The sequence below is a fragment of the Centrocercus urophasianus genome, unplaced genomic scaffold, assembly GCF_019232065.1.
Source record: "Centrocercus urophasianus isolate 14NV4802_14NV808 unplaced genomic scaffold, USGS_Curo_1.0 seq_39, whole genome shotgun sequence".
NCBI lineage: Eukaryota > Metazoa > Chordata > Aves > Galliformes > Phasianidae > Centrocercus > Centrocercus urophasianus.
Window position 1 is genome coordinate 4,435,785 of NW_024884966.1, and position 16,786 is coordinate 4,452,570.

Sequence of the window (16,786 nt, forward strand, 5' to 3'; positions counted from 1 at the left end):
AGCTTTTAATTCTGCAGCTTTTTTTTTTTTTTTTTTTTTTTTTTTAACTTCAGCAGTGTGCAAAATTGAAGGCAGGTACATCCTTGTAGAGAATTGGTGGGAGAAGATTCAGGATTCAGGGACAGTGAGGTAGGAACTGGTGGGGAGTGGACCTGGAAGGTGGTGCCGTGTTTCAGGGATGGAATCATAGATTTGTTTGAGTTGGAAGTGACCTTTAAAGGTCATTTGGTCCAAGTCCACAGCAGTGAACAGAGACACCTACAGCTCCATCAGCTGCTCAGAGCCCCATCCAGCCTGACATTCAGTATCTCCAGGGATGGGGCACCCATCAGCTCTGGGCAACCTGTGCCAGTGCTTCACCACTCCTGATGTAAAAAAAAAAAACTTTTTTACATATATGCATGGTTATATCCAGGGCTGTATTCCTTCTAGCTTTGGTCTTTCTTCTTGTCCATATCACTTTCCTTTCATAGGTCATTTTGGCTGTGACCTAGATATTTTGTCTTGTTTTTTTACTGCCTGGATTGTGAGATTGTACAATAACTCAGGTTGGAAGGGGCCACTGGAGGTCTCTAGTCCAATCAAATTGGATCAAATTGCAGATGAAATTGGACTAAGTTGCACAGGTTCAGTCAAGTTTTGAATCTTTGAGGATGAATAACGCACCTTGCCCTTCTGTTGTATGTATCTTTCATACAGCCCCTGGTTTGTGCTCGTGTTGTGGTCTTCAATGGTCTTCAAGCTATTTTTAGCTAGGAACTGCATTCTGCACAGAGCGTATGCAGAAGTAATAGAGGATGAAGTGGTGGAAATCAGGGGGGGAAATGTGGCAGAAGATTATAGATTAGGAGGTGTATGTATTTTGGGAGGGGGGGGGGTGTATCTTGTTATCAGAGCTATTTCATTCCGTAGAAACTGAAAAAGATAACATACCAAAAAGACTCGCTGTGGCCTTGCTGTAGCTTGTCGGGCTCCATCAGCATGGTGGCCAGCAGGGACAGGGAGGTGATTGTCCCTCTCTACTCTGCTCTTGTGAGGCCCCAGGTCTGGAGCCCCCAGTACAAGAAAGACAGGGAGCTGTTGGAGAGGGTCCAGAGGAGCCACAAAAACGATCAGGGGGCTGGAGCACCTCCCCTCCAAAGACAGGCTGAGGGAGCTGGGCTTGTTCAGCCTGGAGAAAAGAAGGCTGCGGGGTGACCTCATGGCAGCCTTTCAGTACCTAAAGGGAGCCTACAAACAGGAGGGGAATCAACTCTTTGAAAGGGCAGATAACAGCAGGACAAGGGGAGATGGTTTTAAGTTGAAGGACGGGAGATTTAGGTTGGATATCAGGGGAAGTTCTTTACCATGAGAGTGGTGAGGTGCTGGAACAGCTGCCCAGAGAGGCTGTGATGCCCCGTCCATCCCTGGAGGTGTTCAAGGCCAGGTTGGATGGGGCCCTGGGCAGCCTGGGCTGCTATGAAATGTGGAGGTTGGTGGCCCTGCGTGTGGCAGGGGGTTGGAGCTTCATGATCCTTGAGGTCCCTTCCAACCCTGGCCATTCTGTGATTCTGTGTGTGGAGGTCATGCAGGAGTGGTGGATGTCTGAGGATCCAGTACTCCCTGTTCAGGGGGAAGAAAGAGCGCTTGTCCTACACGTAGCTTGGCAGTTAGGTGTACCTCCTCTTGTAAGAACTGCTTTGCAGCTATTAATGCCCTGTTACTTTGCAAGCAGTATGTGATTTCACAGAATCACAGTGTGGCTTGGGTTGAAAGGGACCTTAATTTTGCATAGGTCCAGCCTAGAAGATGGAATTCCTTTCCCTACCCCAAACAAGATTTCCTGGAATTGTTTGTTGTTGTTATTTGTTTTATTTCTGGGTAAGTTATTTGTCATAATCCAGATGTTATGGTCGAGTGATGTTTCTGATGTTCCTAGAATTTACAGAAATAGCAATAAGCCTAATATTTTCTTACCTCCTCGGTGCTAAATGTAAGCATTTGTGTAGCTGCTTTTCTTAAGAGCCATCTAGTTGTTAAAGTTCTGTGGCTTTGCTTTTTTTAATAAGCTTTGAGGCTTTCTTGGAAACCTTTAGTATGTGCTTTGTTCTAAATAACATTTGTCCGAAGTTCTGGGACTTTGGACGTGAAGCAAGTATTTGTTTTCTTCAGGGTCACGAGTAATGTTTTTTCCTTCCCTCTGCACCAAAGGGCTCAAAATTGCAAACCTGTCAGATGGCTGCAACTGTAGGAATTGAAGCTTTGCAATGTTTACTTGTGGTGGTGGTGGTTGTCTTTAGTGTTTGAATTATGAATTTCTTAAGGCGAGGGTTTATTAGGTTAATAAAAGTGGTATGTTTAACCATTACTAATTTATACAGCTCATAAAAGTATAATAAGGACTGTGTGTATGTTGAAGGGATTTCTGCATCAAATGTCTGCTTATGGTGCTGCATTTTGAGGTGATCGTATTGAGGGACCTGCTCCAATGTGAAGTGGCAGTCTATAAAGTAAGCTTGCAGTACTAATTTGTAGCAGTGAGAGGAAGTGTTCCTAATTATACTTGAATGGCTCACTTTTTCAGATGTGTGTTATTTTTTGCATTATGCTTCAAATTGAGCCCAAATCCTACGGGCTGTCTATGGAAGCCATGCTTTCATAAAGCAACTTAGTTGTTATTTCACCTGCAGCATCACATCTGAAGCTGCAAGCTCTTTGGGGTAGTGGTTATGACTTCTCTGTTGTATTTCATAGAATCATGTGAGTTGGAAGGGACCCTTCAAAGCCATTTGGTCCCACTCCCTGCCCTGAGCAGGGACACCCACAGCTCCATCAGTGCTCACAGCCCATCCAGCCTGACCTTGGCTGTCTGCAGGGATGGGGTGCTCACCATCTCTCAGAGCAGCCTATGCCCTCAGCACCATTATTGTAAAAATCTCTTTTTCCTTATCTCCAATCTAAATCTTCCCCTCTTTGAGTTTGAAACCATAAACCATACTTTTGAAACCATACTTTGCATAAAGATCTCAGTTAACGTGCTTTTATGAAATTGAGAGCTTTGCACTGTTTCTTTTGAAGTCTTTCTTTTTCTTGGTTTTCTTGCAATATGTCATTCACTAAAATATTTCCTAGTGTACCTAGTGAATTTGTAAAATGCCCCAGTTTTTAAGAAGTACTGATGTACGATGGGAGAAATCACAAAATCATAGAATGGCCTGGGTTGAGAAGGCCCACAGCGCTCATCCAGTTCCAACCCCCTGCTGTGTGCAGGTCACCAACCAGCAGCCCAGGCTGCCCAGAGCCACATCCAGCCTGGCCTTGAATGCCTGCAGGGATGGGGCATCCACAGCCTCCTTGGGCAACCTGTTCCAGTGCCTCACCACCCTCTGGGGGAAAAACTTCCTCCTCATATCCAACCTATACCTCCCCCATCTCAGTTTAAAACCGTTCCCCCTTGTCCCATCACCATCCACCCTCACAAACAGCCGTTCCCCCTCCTGTTTATGTGCAGAGCTCAGGTCATACCATGAAGCAGAGCGAAAGACAGCTTGAGGCTTTTCAATACAGATTTGTTGTATTCAACATTCTAGTCTCAGGTGATGTTAGTGTGCAAACATCCCATAGGCGTGTTCAAACCCTTGTGTTTCTCTGTGCCTTTAGTCAGTTGAATGTGGTGTTAATTAAAATGTAAAATCTTTATAAATACTGGCAAAGTACAAAGGCTGCAAAGTGAACCTGATAGCAGCATTTTGGTATTTAAAGGGGAGACACAAGAAAGAAGGGGACAGACTCTTTAGCAGGGTCTGTGATGATAGAACAAGGGGAAATGGTTTCAAGCTCAGGGAGGGCAGGTTTAGGTTAGATATAAGGAAAAAGTCTTCTACAGTGAGGGTAGTGAGGCGCTGGCACAGGTTGCCCAGAGATGTAGTTGTTGCCCCGTTCCTGGAGGCTTTCAGGGCCATGCTGGAGCAGGCCCTGGGCAGTCTGATCTAGCTGTGGTGTCCATATTCATTGCAGGAGAGTTGGACTAGATGGCCTTCAGAGGTCCCTTTCAATTCTAAGGATTCTATAATTCTGTGAGTTGCACTGAAGGATGTGGTCAGTGACACCTTATGCCAGCATAAACAACTGCTATCGTAGAATCATTAGGGTTGGAGAAGACCATTTTTTCCATTAATATTGGCTCAACCACCAAGCCATTGCCACATGCCTGCTTAATGTTGCTGCACCTCTACTGAGTTAATACTCTTCTGTTCAAATGAGTCAGAAAGCTAACTGCGAAAAAAGTCACAGATTCGTGGAATTATGAAGGTGGGGATCCTATAGGAAAGCTGGGGAAGGACTTTTTATAAAGGCTTGTAGTGGCAGGATGAGGGGGAATGGCTTTAAACTGGAAGAGGGCATATTTGGACTAGATATTAGGAAGGAATTCTTTACTGTGAGGGTGGTGAGACACTGAACAGGTTGCCCAGTGAGGCTGCGGATGCCCCTCCATGGACGCATTCCAGGCCAGGCTGGATGGGGCTGTGAGCAACCAGGCCTAGAGGGAGGTGTCCCTGGTTATAGCAGGGGGTGGAACTGGATGATCTTAAAGATCCCTTCCAACCCAAACCATTCTAAGATTCTAAGATCATCTGTTTCAACCACCCACCTGTCACCACCATGCCCACAAACCCGCATCATTCCGTGTGACAGCTGCCCTTTGAGTTGTAGTTATTGGAAAGGCATCCCAAGGAGCAGCAGCAGGGCAGGCAGCAGGCTGCTGGAAGCTCAGGTTGGGTGCCTATGCCCACCTGGGTCTGTGCTGTGTGCACCCAGCCCTGCTTCTGGCAGTGCTATCTGAGAACACTGCTTTTGGAAGTTTGTGGCCTATGGCTTCCAGTGTAGATAGCTAGATGGCTTGTAAATGGACACTCAGGTATCTATTATGCTAATGTGCATATTCATCCGGACTAGTTTCTGTGTGCAGACAGGGCTCCTTTGTGCTTTGATGATAAAGCATCTGTCTCCAGTGCCTGTCAGGAAGGAATTTGCTTCTCTATCTGTGTAAGCCTCTGCCTGCAGTGTTAGGTGCTAATTTTCTGTCCTACTCTTAGGAGGTTGCACTCTCAGTCACTTGACGCGTGTGTTTGTTTTGGGGGAAGGAAGCAGAGGTCGTTCTGTGTTTGTTTTCCCAGTGAAGATTACGACAGAAACATTGTATCTATAAATTGGAGTTTGTGCAAGCAGTCTTAAAAGATTAATTATGGCATTAGAGTACATGAAATGGCACCTGTTATATCCTGATGGCAATATATGAGCACCAGGCTTTTCTTCCCCATTGTCCTTGTGATAAACGGGCACCTGGGCTTTTTAGTATTTCCTGCTCGCTGTTGATAACCTATGAAATAATGTTTGTGGTAGGAGCGCCCTGGAGACAGGGCGACAAATGGGAAAAGCAGGCAGAGTTCGTGTTTCACCCTGCATTCCTCAGGCAGGCAATTGTTTTTTGAGGAATCCTCAGGTGTTACATGTTTATTCCCCACTGCTGAAGAACCGGTGGGACTGCCACACAGGCAAATGGGGATGCCATAAAGGCAAGCAATTCTTGTGCTAATTACATCTTTAGAGCTAGCCTTAAGTGCAGTATGAGATTACATTTCTGCTCTGGTTTCACCTCTGCTTCATCTTCACGAAGCAGACAAAGGATCGTGCTCGCTGTGAATAATTCTGCCTTGGCTTTTAGTGGCAGAGCAAACGTTGCATTTCATTCACTTTGAAGCCTGAAACAAAGCAGCCCAGAGTTATGCCGAACTTCTCCGAGCTCTTGGCTGCATCACAGAATCACCCAGCTGCTCATGTCCTCAGTCCTCGTGAGCTGAGCAGCGCGTGCAGCAGCAGCACTGCCTGTGGGTAAGGTGAGTGTCCACATACACGTTGTGCCTTCACCACAGCCATTGGGCAAGCTCTTCTTTTGCAGAAAATGAAACAACAGAAGGTAAATTAAACTCGTTACCATTTGAGTAACGTGGCGTTAACAAGTGAGGTTAGCTTGCTTGCATTCACTGTGCTCATGTGTTTGAGTTGACTTAAACCTCGTCATCAAGATAGCATCGTGTGCCCTTCCAGATGTACTCATGCATATTTGATGACTTTTAATTGCCACAAACTGAAAATTTCATGAATGATATTTGTGCAGTGAATATATAGAAGAGCAGCTTGAAAGACACCTCTTTGACTTGGTGTTGGTAAGCATTAGGGATGAGTCAAATTACTGCATTTTTGTCCCAAACTCTTAAGTCAGTACAGCTTATAATGACTGCCTTAAGAGAGCTTTTCAGCTAACAATGTCTTTTAAGCTCTTAGCAGGGTCATTTAGATCTAAGTTATTTTCACTCTCTGTTGTGTGGTCAGTTAGTTTTGCCTTTATTTATGTTGGCTTCTGCATAGCAAAGGGCAAAGAGAACAGTCAGTTTAAGGCAACAAACACTGGCAGGGAGATGTGAGGACCTGTTGTGCTTGAGCCAGCTTTTAGCTTGCTGAGAAAACAACAACAAAAACAAAGGCCTCTGTTTTTGTTAGTTGGCTTTTACTTAGTGTACGATAAATAAACTTTTAAATATGTTTAAATTAGTATTTAAACATTTCGAAATGATCTTGCTATTTGCTTTTTCAGACTGGAAAAGGCAAAAGGAACTGACTGCAATTTTTTATTCAGTGCAGCTTGAAGACTCATACTGCAATCGTCCGCTTCTAACCTTCAAGGGAATGTTAAGCTCCTGAAAATCTACTGGCAGTTTAAAAAGTAAAAAGTTGACTCCAGATCCCTACTAGAGGAATGAGTTGGGAACCTCAATTTCCAGCCGGTGTTATTGCTATTTGCTGCCCATTTATGAAGAGAGTTCCCTAATTGATCTGAAAATGAAAGTGGAGATTTCCTAGAGTTGAAAATGTCGAGCATTTTCCAAAGTATTTTTCCTCTCCCCATCCTCCAGGGTTCACATACATTCTTTGTCTCTGCCCCAGGCCTATTCAGGCCTACCTCTGCTCATGTTTCTTGACACTGCTGTGGAAAATGTGCTGTGCTGAGTTTATGATTACCAGAGGCGTGACTGCTATTAGAGAAGGAAGGGAAACTCCTACCTGTTGCTGGGAGTGCACCATCACGTTGCTGGCCTGCTGAATCCACCATTAGTTATGGTGGTACATTGCTCCAGGGTGCTTTTCCTGCTCTCTGCTTTTCTCATTTTTGTTCCTTATCTGAAGCACGTTGAATTTCTTAGGCTAGTGAAAAACTGCAGAGGGCATGGATGGTGTGGTGGTGTTTTTGTTGGTGGTGGTTTTTTTTGCAATGCTTATGAGGCTTATCAAAGGCATTTAGGGTTATTGTAGTCATTTCAGATTTGCATGCATGTGGGGTTTCACTTAAAGATCTGCATTGCTTAAATTTTTATTGTCACTTTTGTGGGGAGTTGAAAAATCAAGAGAAATGGTAGAGAAAAGCTGGGGTTTGAAGGAAGCCTTCCTTCTGACAAGGAAATACAAAGTCATTGGGGAGACTCTGCAAGTAGCTTGGATGCCCATGGCTTAACAATTAGCCTTGCACTTAGCCCAGCTTTGCTTAGCACTTCCATGACTCTGAGATCACAGAATCACAGAATGGCCAGGGTTGGAAGGGACCTCAAGGATCATGAAGCTCCAACCCCCTGCCACACGCAGGGCCACCAACCTCCCCATTTCACAGCAGCCCAGGCTGCCCAGGGCCCCATCCAACCTGGCCTTGAACACCTCCAGGGATGGACGGGGCATCCACAGCCTCTCTGGGCAGCTGTTCCAGCACCTCACCACTCACATGGTAAAGAACTTCCCCTGACATCCAACCTAAATCTTCCCTCCTTCAACTTATAACCATTTCCCCTTGTCCTGCTGTGATGAAGAGTGATGAAGATAATACCTTTTATTATGGATGTCACAATTCTCTTATGCTGAAGCTCTGAAAGACTTTTCCTGCAGTACACGTTTCCTGAGACGAGTTCTAGTTTCAGTTTTTCCAAAAGCAATTAGCTGATTGGTTTCCTGATTGGATGAAGCAGATGAGTGGTTGATTGTGTTTGCCTGGTGATGACTGAAGGTAGAGGAATGTTAGCAATATTAATGGGTGAGATTTTAGGTCTTGTTGGTATAACAGTGAAAACACAGAGCTACAGGATCTGTGATAAATGTCTGAAGTTTGAGTGTGTCAGCCATCCGTGTCATCTTTTCACTTCTAAATTCCAGGCTGCATTGTCTGTGTCTGCAGTGGAAAGAAACAATGCTGCCCAACCCTGACAAACAAGTCCTTGCTGCAAGATGAACTCATCAGTGGGTTTTGGATGTGTGTGCTTATCTTCTTACCTTGGCACATCCTCCTTCTCCTTGTTGTTCAGGGGCAGAAAGTGCTCTGCTTACCTAGGAGATACTGAAACTAGTAAAAGTAAGGGTGTGGTACCTGTGTGATCATAGGAGAAGAGGAAGATAATCTGTCTATGACTCTAACCTGCTTTAGTAACAATGAAGACTTAATGAGGTTGAAATTATGATTTGCAATAGTGGCTGATGTCAGATTCATCTCTAAACCTGGAGTCATTAAAGAAGTCAGAAATCAGTCAAAGAACATGCTTTGTAACAAAGAAAGCATTGGTAGAAAGTGTATGATGTGCTATAAAGCAGATTTTAAACTGTTTTTAGCTAAAAGCAGTGCTGTTCCATGAAACTTTTGCCAGGGTAGGTGAAATACATAGCCTTACCTAAGGGTATCTGATAAATAACACAGCTTTAGAGGTTGATTGCAGCTGTTTCTTGAAGTTGATTTCATGGGACACCCTGAGCTGATGTACCACCTCAGCCTTGGCCAGGACATCTTATTGTGCCTCCTCACTCCCCACTGGGAAGATCCGCACTGCCCGAGATGCTCGTCAGACCTTTCACTGGGCTGCTCTAACTTTCTGCAGTGGCTGAACACATCCATTTTGAGCACTGTAAGGAACTCCTGTATCCTGTCTGTGTGTGCTCTTGGAAGTATTTCACAGAGATCAAATGAATGCTTACTATACTTCTGAGTTTAGCAGTAGTCTCGGGCACAAAACCTACTATCAGCATTCTCCCTCGAGAGGTTGATTAAAAAACATGAGAGCAGCCATAGGACTTGTATACAGAATGAGCATGCCTCGTGCTTTCCATAAGGGAAGTAGCATGTAAAAACCTTCTTGAGTGGCTGAGGAAAAGCAGGTCACTGCAATACAGAGTGTTAATCACTAACCAGCCGGACCGAGATAGTGGCGTGTCGGATCTGGGATGCATGAGGAATATACTTTGAACTAAGGAAGCATGTATTACATACTAATGATAGGTAAATCGACTTTCAGGGTGTGGAGAGACATTAAAATAAACATCAGCTTCTGAAACTTGTCTGTCTCTTCCTTCCACAAAAGCGGAGTTTAATAACAGAGCAGTTCAGAAAGAACTGGAGTTTCGTGTGACTGGTAAACTTGAGCTTTGGTTTTCTTTGTTATCATTCAAATAGTGAAAGACCTGTAGCATCTCTAATAACAAAAAGCCAATAAGAGAAACTTCCTTTTCCTATGCTATTTAACAGTAGTGAGAAGCCAGCGAGATGCCATGCAATAAATTAAGATCTGTGGTCTTTGCATGAGAGATTTGCAGTCTGAGTTTATAGGGTGCTGTGAGGTGAATGAGCACGTAGAGGTGACACAGAAGGAAAGAGCAGAGGAGGACAGGATTCTAATTAATGTGATTAGACGTGCATATTTGGGTGATTGAGGTGGGGTGTTGAACTCCATATAGAGGTTATTGTGTGTAGCCTCTCTTCATGACGGCTTGTGAGAACATTGGGCATTCACTGGGTGTGATTCGTGGGTCGTGGTTGTAGGCATCAGCATTTGGCTGCACGTTCCAAGTTCTGCATTGGAACGTAAGAAGATAGGAGTGGATTGCTTGTGCTCATGTCTATAGGCAGTGATTTTGGTTGCAAGTGGCTGTTTGTTCTTTTGTATCTAATTCCATTTGTCACTGGGTGGATGCCTTGGGCGGTTGTCAGTGTTATCTAAGCTTTTATTTTGCTTCCTCTGCCTCTAGAGCTAAGAATTCTCATCCATTCCAGCTATTCTTCTTACTCATAGGATATATCCCATTGCTTAGCATCATTTGGAAGAGCTGGGCTTTCCAGCTGGCTTGGAGCCTGTTGGGAAGGATAAGCCTTTTCCTCCACGCTCATACCTAAATTATTTTTGATGGGACTTGAATTTCAGTGAGCAGGTGCCCCGGGACTGACAGCTGGCATGGTGTGCTGCAGCAGCACAAGAGTGGCCAGGGAAACGTGCTGCAGATGGCAGGGGCAGCCTTCCCTCAGAGCAGGAGGCATTGAGACAGCAGTGAGAAGAGCTGTCAGAGTGGTACCATGCCTAATGGATCTTTCCCCAGAAGAAATTTCATACTGCCTTGTATGTGCTGATTGTCCTTCAGAAAAACCCAAGCGCTCTTTCTTGTTTTGAAAAGAGTGCATGCTTTAAAGCTGGACAAAATCCATCCCGGCAGAATATCTCTAGAAGTGGAATTTGGCAATAGTCCTGTTTCTATTCTCTAGCTGATGGGTGGCTGTCAGGCTGCATGAATAAATTTGGTGTCTGGAGGAAGTAATGGTGTGTATAATCCTAGTGCTTTAAGAGCAGCACTTGACACTTTCTCATTTCTTTACAGAGCTTGATCTGCATACAAAATGTGTGGTGGATGTGGATGCAAACAAGGTTATTCTTCATCCTGTAAACACCAACCTTTCAAAAGGAGATGCCAGGTAAGATTTTTGAATGAGGAAGGTCAGGTTTTGTAAATTAAATGAGGCAAAAACTGAAGCTTTGATAGAGGGCTTTCAGTTTAAATAAATTACATATATATTCCTTCTGCTATATACTTACCATCATCTGTAAAGTAAGGCTGACTTTACTGTGCTGGCAAGATGCTTTGATAACCAAGTACTTGCTGCATTTTAAAAACAAACGTTTGCCTCCTGCTATAAACAATGTGATAGCAATTAGTTGGTCTGTGAACTGTTTCATTTGTTTTCAAATGCTGTTATGGGACTGAAGATATTTAAATCTGGAAAATAATTTGAGCCGGGCACAGTTTTGTCAATTTGGAATGAAATAAACCTGGATGGTTATTTTCTCATCGTGGACTTGTATTCAGTGTGTGTGGGAAGAGGATTAGAAGCATGGTGGAGAGGTGTAGCTCTAGGATGGTCTTGCCAGTGAGACACTATATGCATCACAATACATGGAGAGGTGGCTGAGGGCAGGAACTAGTTTGTGTAGGAACTGGCATCAATTTGTTAAACTACTGTGAGAAGTCCTGTAATGTTTGTTAGGGTTAAGGTTGGGACCAATTAATTTATTGCTTGTTTGCAAGGGGAGGAAATGTGAAGAATGTACGTGTGAAACAAAGTAACAGGGGTCCAGGAAAAGGCAGAACCCATTACTGGGCTTGTACAATCAATCACGGTCTATTTTCTGGGAGGGAAAATAGGGGGGATGTGGTGTTAAGGGTGACAGAAGTGAGAGAAATTCAGTTAAACACACAAAAGAGCTTTGTTTAAATGCAACATATCATAGTAAAGCTACAAAGCCAGTGATCAGTAAAAGCATTCTTTCCCGGTCCCTGCTAATTTAAACTTTATAAACCTCAAGATGCAATAGATGGAAAAGCAAACTATCAAGTGCAATAGATGCTTTATTGACAGCAGCCAGAAGATTTACTATAGGCAGTGGGATTGGAGCTTTAAGAAGATATTTAAAAATGGCTGTGTGGGGGTGGAGTGTTTTTGTTTGCGTTAATATCCGCCTCCTCCAGAAACACGTGCTTTGTTCAGCTGACAAGTAGCTGAGTTGATGTGAGCCTTTGAAACCGCACAAAATGACAGGTAAACGAGATTCTCAAAAACCAACTTAGTGGTATGAAGAATGTTATTTCAGAGCTTCCCTTAAAGCACGATGACCGAGCAAATGCTGCATCGTTCGTTGTTACAGATATGTTATAAAATGTTCATAGTGTGGTCAGGAGAGAACACGTCATGCAGATCATGCCCCCTGGCAAGGGAGGAATCGTTTGGCAATGGCATTGGCTTCCCAGACAAGATGGTGAGTCCTGTGTGAGAAACTGGCGTGCCATGCTGAAGAATGGCTCATTTGCATTTTCACAAATACCCATTGCTAATCTGAGCAGCAAGCACAGTAAATTTATATGGGGTGATTAATAAAAGAGAGAAAAGTGGAGGCCCATTAAGTGCGTGGAAGATTTGCCTACAAACATTGTGACAACAAATCTCAGAAGCATAATTGGAGTAGTGAGGATGTAGAACAGTCTTACCCAGAATGTGATACCCTTAAGATGGGCACCCATGAAGTTGTCTTTGTGCAGCTCCCCCAGAGAAATCTGAAATACCAGATCAAGGAAAAAGTTTACTTTTCTACAAATAAAAATAGTATTGTAAATAAACTCCGTAGAGACATGCAAAGCGAGCAGGATACATTTGAAAACCTTAACAGCTTAGCTTAATTTCTCATTAAAATGCCAAGGTCAGTTTAGGAACTGTGGATAAAATTTTAGAGGTAGAAATCTGTGCTGTCCCATCCTTGCTTGCGTATGACTCAGCTGTGCTCTGGCTGGGAGCTAAGTTTGTAAAAACAGCCTGTGACTTTTGGAAACATGCATGTTTTCCCATTTCCATCCTTTCTGGTAGAAACCAAGTTTGAGAGATGGGTAGGAGTGTAAATATTGAGCTTAGTAAGCGAAATAGGGCCACAGTTGTGTCTGTTTGTCCTGTCTGCCCAGAGTGCTTCTTGCAGGCTAAAGAATTCTTTATAATGTGTCTGTCCATCTGCAAAAAAGGTCAGAGAAGTCTTCTCCCTATCTGTTGCGCATTTTGACGATACCTAACTTGAGATGTGTGAGACCTGACTTTTGGACATAGCAAATGGTGTTGATGCAATTGCCACTGGAACCATTTCAGGTCTTGAGAAAAAGAAGCTGGCTTCTTCGAATTTTCCATTAAAAATTAAGGAATTATTTGAAAATCCAGGTGACAGCTGGTCAGCCTCACTTTCTTCTGTGTCTACAAGCTGAATATAACATTTGCACATTTCTCTGGGGACTTGAGGATTAGCAAATGCATGTAAAACGCTTGGTCACAAAAAAGGAAGTCTGTTTTTGTACAGCTTCATAAATCTCGTGTCCTGTTGGTTTTCTTTAACCAAGAAATGACCTTTCTTGAGACAGAGAAGCGAATCCATTTCTTTTATGGAGTGACCCTTATTAGTGCTGCACTGGTTTCAGTAATCTGATGTTGTACAAAGGATCAGTTTTGGAATTGGATGACCTCCAGGTTTTGTTCCTAGCCTTGGCATATTGAGTTTGTGTTGGTTGAGTGGTGGTTTCTTGTATTGAAATGATCAACATTTTCTGAGTTGCTTTTCTAACATAATTTGCTGCACAGCCTGGAGTTTTGTCACAAGTTTCCCCAAATGACCTCTAAATCAAAATCTCCTCTTCCAAGGATGTATGAACCTCCAGGGAGTCGGTAGCAAAGAGCAGCACCATCACCGTGACTTGACCGCTTCTTTTTTTTGCCTTGTGTAGCTGTCTGTTCTCTCTGTCGCAAATGTCAGGATTTACTGTGCACTGCAAAGATTGCCCAGAATATTATTACTTAGTGGCTAGGGCTTGAAAGAGAGTGTGAACTCATTCAGATCGAAAAGAAGAGGTAAATGCTACAACAACGATTGGAATGCCTGTAAGAATCCTTTTGAAAAGCATTTCTTTAGGTTCTTCAATTTACCTTTCTTTTAATTATTTACTACCCATTTGCTTGTGCTGTGATCGTTACCTTTCCCAAAAAAGACTTTAAAAAAAAAATATATATATATTTTGTGGAATGAGAAAAAGGACTTTATTATTTACTGCTGTAATTGGTGTATAATTGATAAATGGTCTGAAATTGATTGTGTATCAGTCTGCCATGTGCCTGTGCGTGAGTTGTGCTATCTATAAAACGAAGCATTAATCTTCCCAACAAACCATCTTTTAGCCTTTTGATTAAGTGAATATGCTATAAAAAAGATTAAAGGAATGCTGACTTCTGTGTACTCTTGTCTTAATTTGTGGTTTGCAGATACTTTACTTTTTATTGTGGATGCTTTACTTCTACACAACAGAGCAATTCCAGAATTGAGGGAGCATTTGTGTTGAAATAAACAGTTCAGCATGTTAAGTCTTTCAGTAGGTCAGCTTTGGACTGAAGAGTTTTTTCCCTTTTAAAGCTGAAAAGCCCTTTAAGCCTTTAGAAGAAGTGAAGATTAGGACAAAGGGAAACAATTCTGTCGAAGAGCTAGGAGCTGAAAAATGGGAACTGGAATACAAGAATCAGGGAGTCTCAAAGACCAAGTGCCATCAGTTCACTCATTTTGAAGCATCAAGCATGCACTTGGATGAAAGGCTGTAAATGTATGCAACCTCTAAATTAAAAAAAATAAATAGGAGGATTGCAAGGGCTTACCAGTTGTCAGACACTACTGTGGTGGTCCTGCTATGCAAATTAAAATACATCTGTTGAGCCAAGCTTTGCATTGTAATCTAACAGGAAAGTTTATAAAATCCCTACATGCAATGCTAAATAATGACTACAATGCGTAGAGCTTTTGCCAAGCTCAGAAAGACTGTTTAGAACTAAACAATCAGAGTGTGCTTTCACCTATTTTTTGCTCAGCTGCTAGAAGGCAGAAGATGGCATTTGCAGGTCCCTGTGCTGCAGTCAGCCTGGTGTGATCACCCTGCCTTACTGCTGGGCAGCAGTGAGTGTTCCAAGAGGCAGGATGAGCTGCTGCCAGCGCTGCCTGAGCACTTACACAACTCCTGGGCCACGGGCAGCGCAGGTGATGCCAGCTTTCATCTGGCTGTGATGTGCTGTGTGACTGCATCTTACCAGATTTGATATGTGGAGAGTTTCTGATGGTGTGCTCTCTTGGTAACTATGGAAAATGCTAATCTTAATGTAGCTAGTTATGTGGGAAATGCCTGGATAGTGGTGTGGTAAAGTTTGCGCACAGAATCATGGAATCATTAAGGTTGAGAAAGACCTCTTAAGTTTATGAAGTCCAACCATCAACCCTGCCCCTTGTGCCCCCTAATCTGTGATCCTTGGTGCCACATCTCCTGGAACACCTCCAGGGATGGTGACCCCATCACCTCCCTGGGCAGCTGTGCCACTGCAGCACTGCTCTTTCTGAGAAGCTCTTCCTAATACCCAGCCTGAACCACCCCTGGCATAAATAGTTCTTCTCCAAACATTTAAAAATGAGCAGTGTGTTGGCTGGAGAAACCAGTAGCCAGTAAAAAATACTTGCATTATTTTTTTAGATTTTCTTTGTGAAGAAGCATATGTGTCACTTGCACAATTCACTCAAGTATTTGATATACGTGGAATGGAAGGCAAGAACTGCAGTTAAAGGAAGGTTTAGCAAAAGTTGAAAATACAGCAATCCTTTTTGTCTAGGCTGTAGTATTTGATTGCGTTGGTGCAATATTTATTTCTCTTTGTAACCTCTGGAACAGCAGGGAGAAATTCGAGGTGCCCAGGAAGGAAATGCTGGCATGATTATATATGTGTTCGTGTATTTATTTACAAATGCAGCCTGGAAAAGCTGTGCACTAGAAGGAACGGGAACACTTTGGCCTTTAAAAATAATCTGTGGTAACAGGAGTGCGTAGGGATGCACGCTTCAGTTGTTCTGCCTTTGGAGGATATGCATAATCAGTAAATGAGGAAAACGTATGAGTGCAGTGCTATACACAGTGAATCTGCAAAACTCCTTACCCATACAAAAGCAGTGAGAGGCAATTATTGGTATGCATCAGTGGAAAAATGCACACGTTTCTGAAAACACACCAGAAGTCTGCCTGATGGTAGGTTGGAACCACTTGAAGAGCTGCCTCATCTTAGGCAGTGTTTTATGTAAGGGTCCCCAGCTGTTCACACACTGTACTTAGAAGGATCAGCTGTTGGATGTAACCAGAAATTGAATATTGAGCTTGGTGGAGCATTTGCACGATGTGGTGTGATTGCTGTTTGACAGCGAGGCAATTTAAATGAAGAAACATTATTGCATTTGAGGATGGGTGACAGCTAATTGCGCTGCGTGCTCCTTGGCCTCTCTGCATCATTCCTGGCATTGTGTTGATTCCTGCTGTGTTAAACTGCTTGGGATTGGAACAAATCAGTTTGGGATGTGAGTGTGTGGAGGCTAAATTAGTGGCAGAGTTGGCTGTGTTACCCCCTTAAGCTAAGGAAGAGTTGCTCGCCATGCAGCTACAGGCTTGTGTTAATATCTAAATATTCTTCTTCATCACAGGGGGTTGGACTAGATGACCTTTAAAGATCCCTTTATGATTCTATGATAATAGAGACTGAAATTTTGGGGTTAGATGTTAGTTCAGCTTTGTCTCACAGACAGCAGATTCTCAGTGATGTTTCATAATGCAGAAATGTTCCAGGAAGTCGTGGGGGAGGGAGGGAGCGTGTTTGTATTCCCCAGACTGATAGCTGACATCCAAAAGAAAGGGAAGCCTGCCTTTCCCAACACCCATAGTGGTGGTTTGTGAGTGCATGACAGCTTGGAGGAAATGCATGTTTGCAAAAGCAATGCTGAGATTTTCCTATATTGCTGACTCTGTGCAGTTCAGTTGTTATCTGTGGATGCACCTTTTGCTTCATGCATGATATTCT

General features: G+C 43.3%; 1 protein-coding gene across 2 annotated transcripts in view; it reads left to right on the forward strand.

Moving 5' to 3' along the window:
* KIF13B (kinesin family member 13B) overlaps positions 1 to 16,786 on the forward strand; it is a 120,592-nt gene that overhangs the window by 1,794 nt on the left and 102,012 nt on the right. For both annotated transcript variants that reach the window (XM_042832727.1, XM_042832728.1), the window contains exon 2: positions 10,714 to 10,807. In XM_042832727.1, coding sequence (XP_042688661.1) covers positions 10,714 to 10,807 — 94 coding nt within the window. The remainder of the gene's footprint in view (positions 1 to 10,713; positions 10,808 to 16,786) is intronic.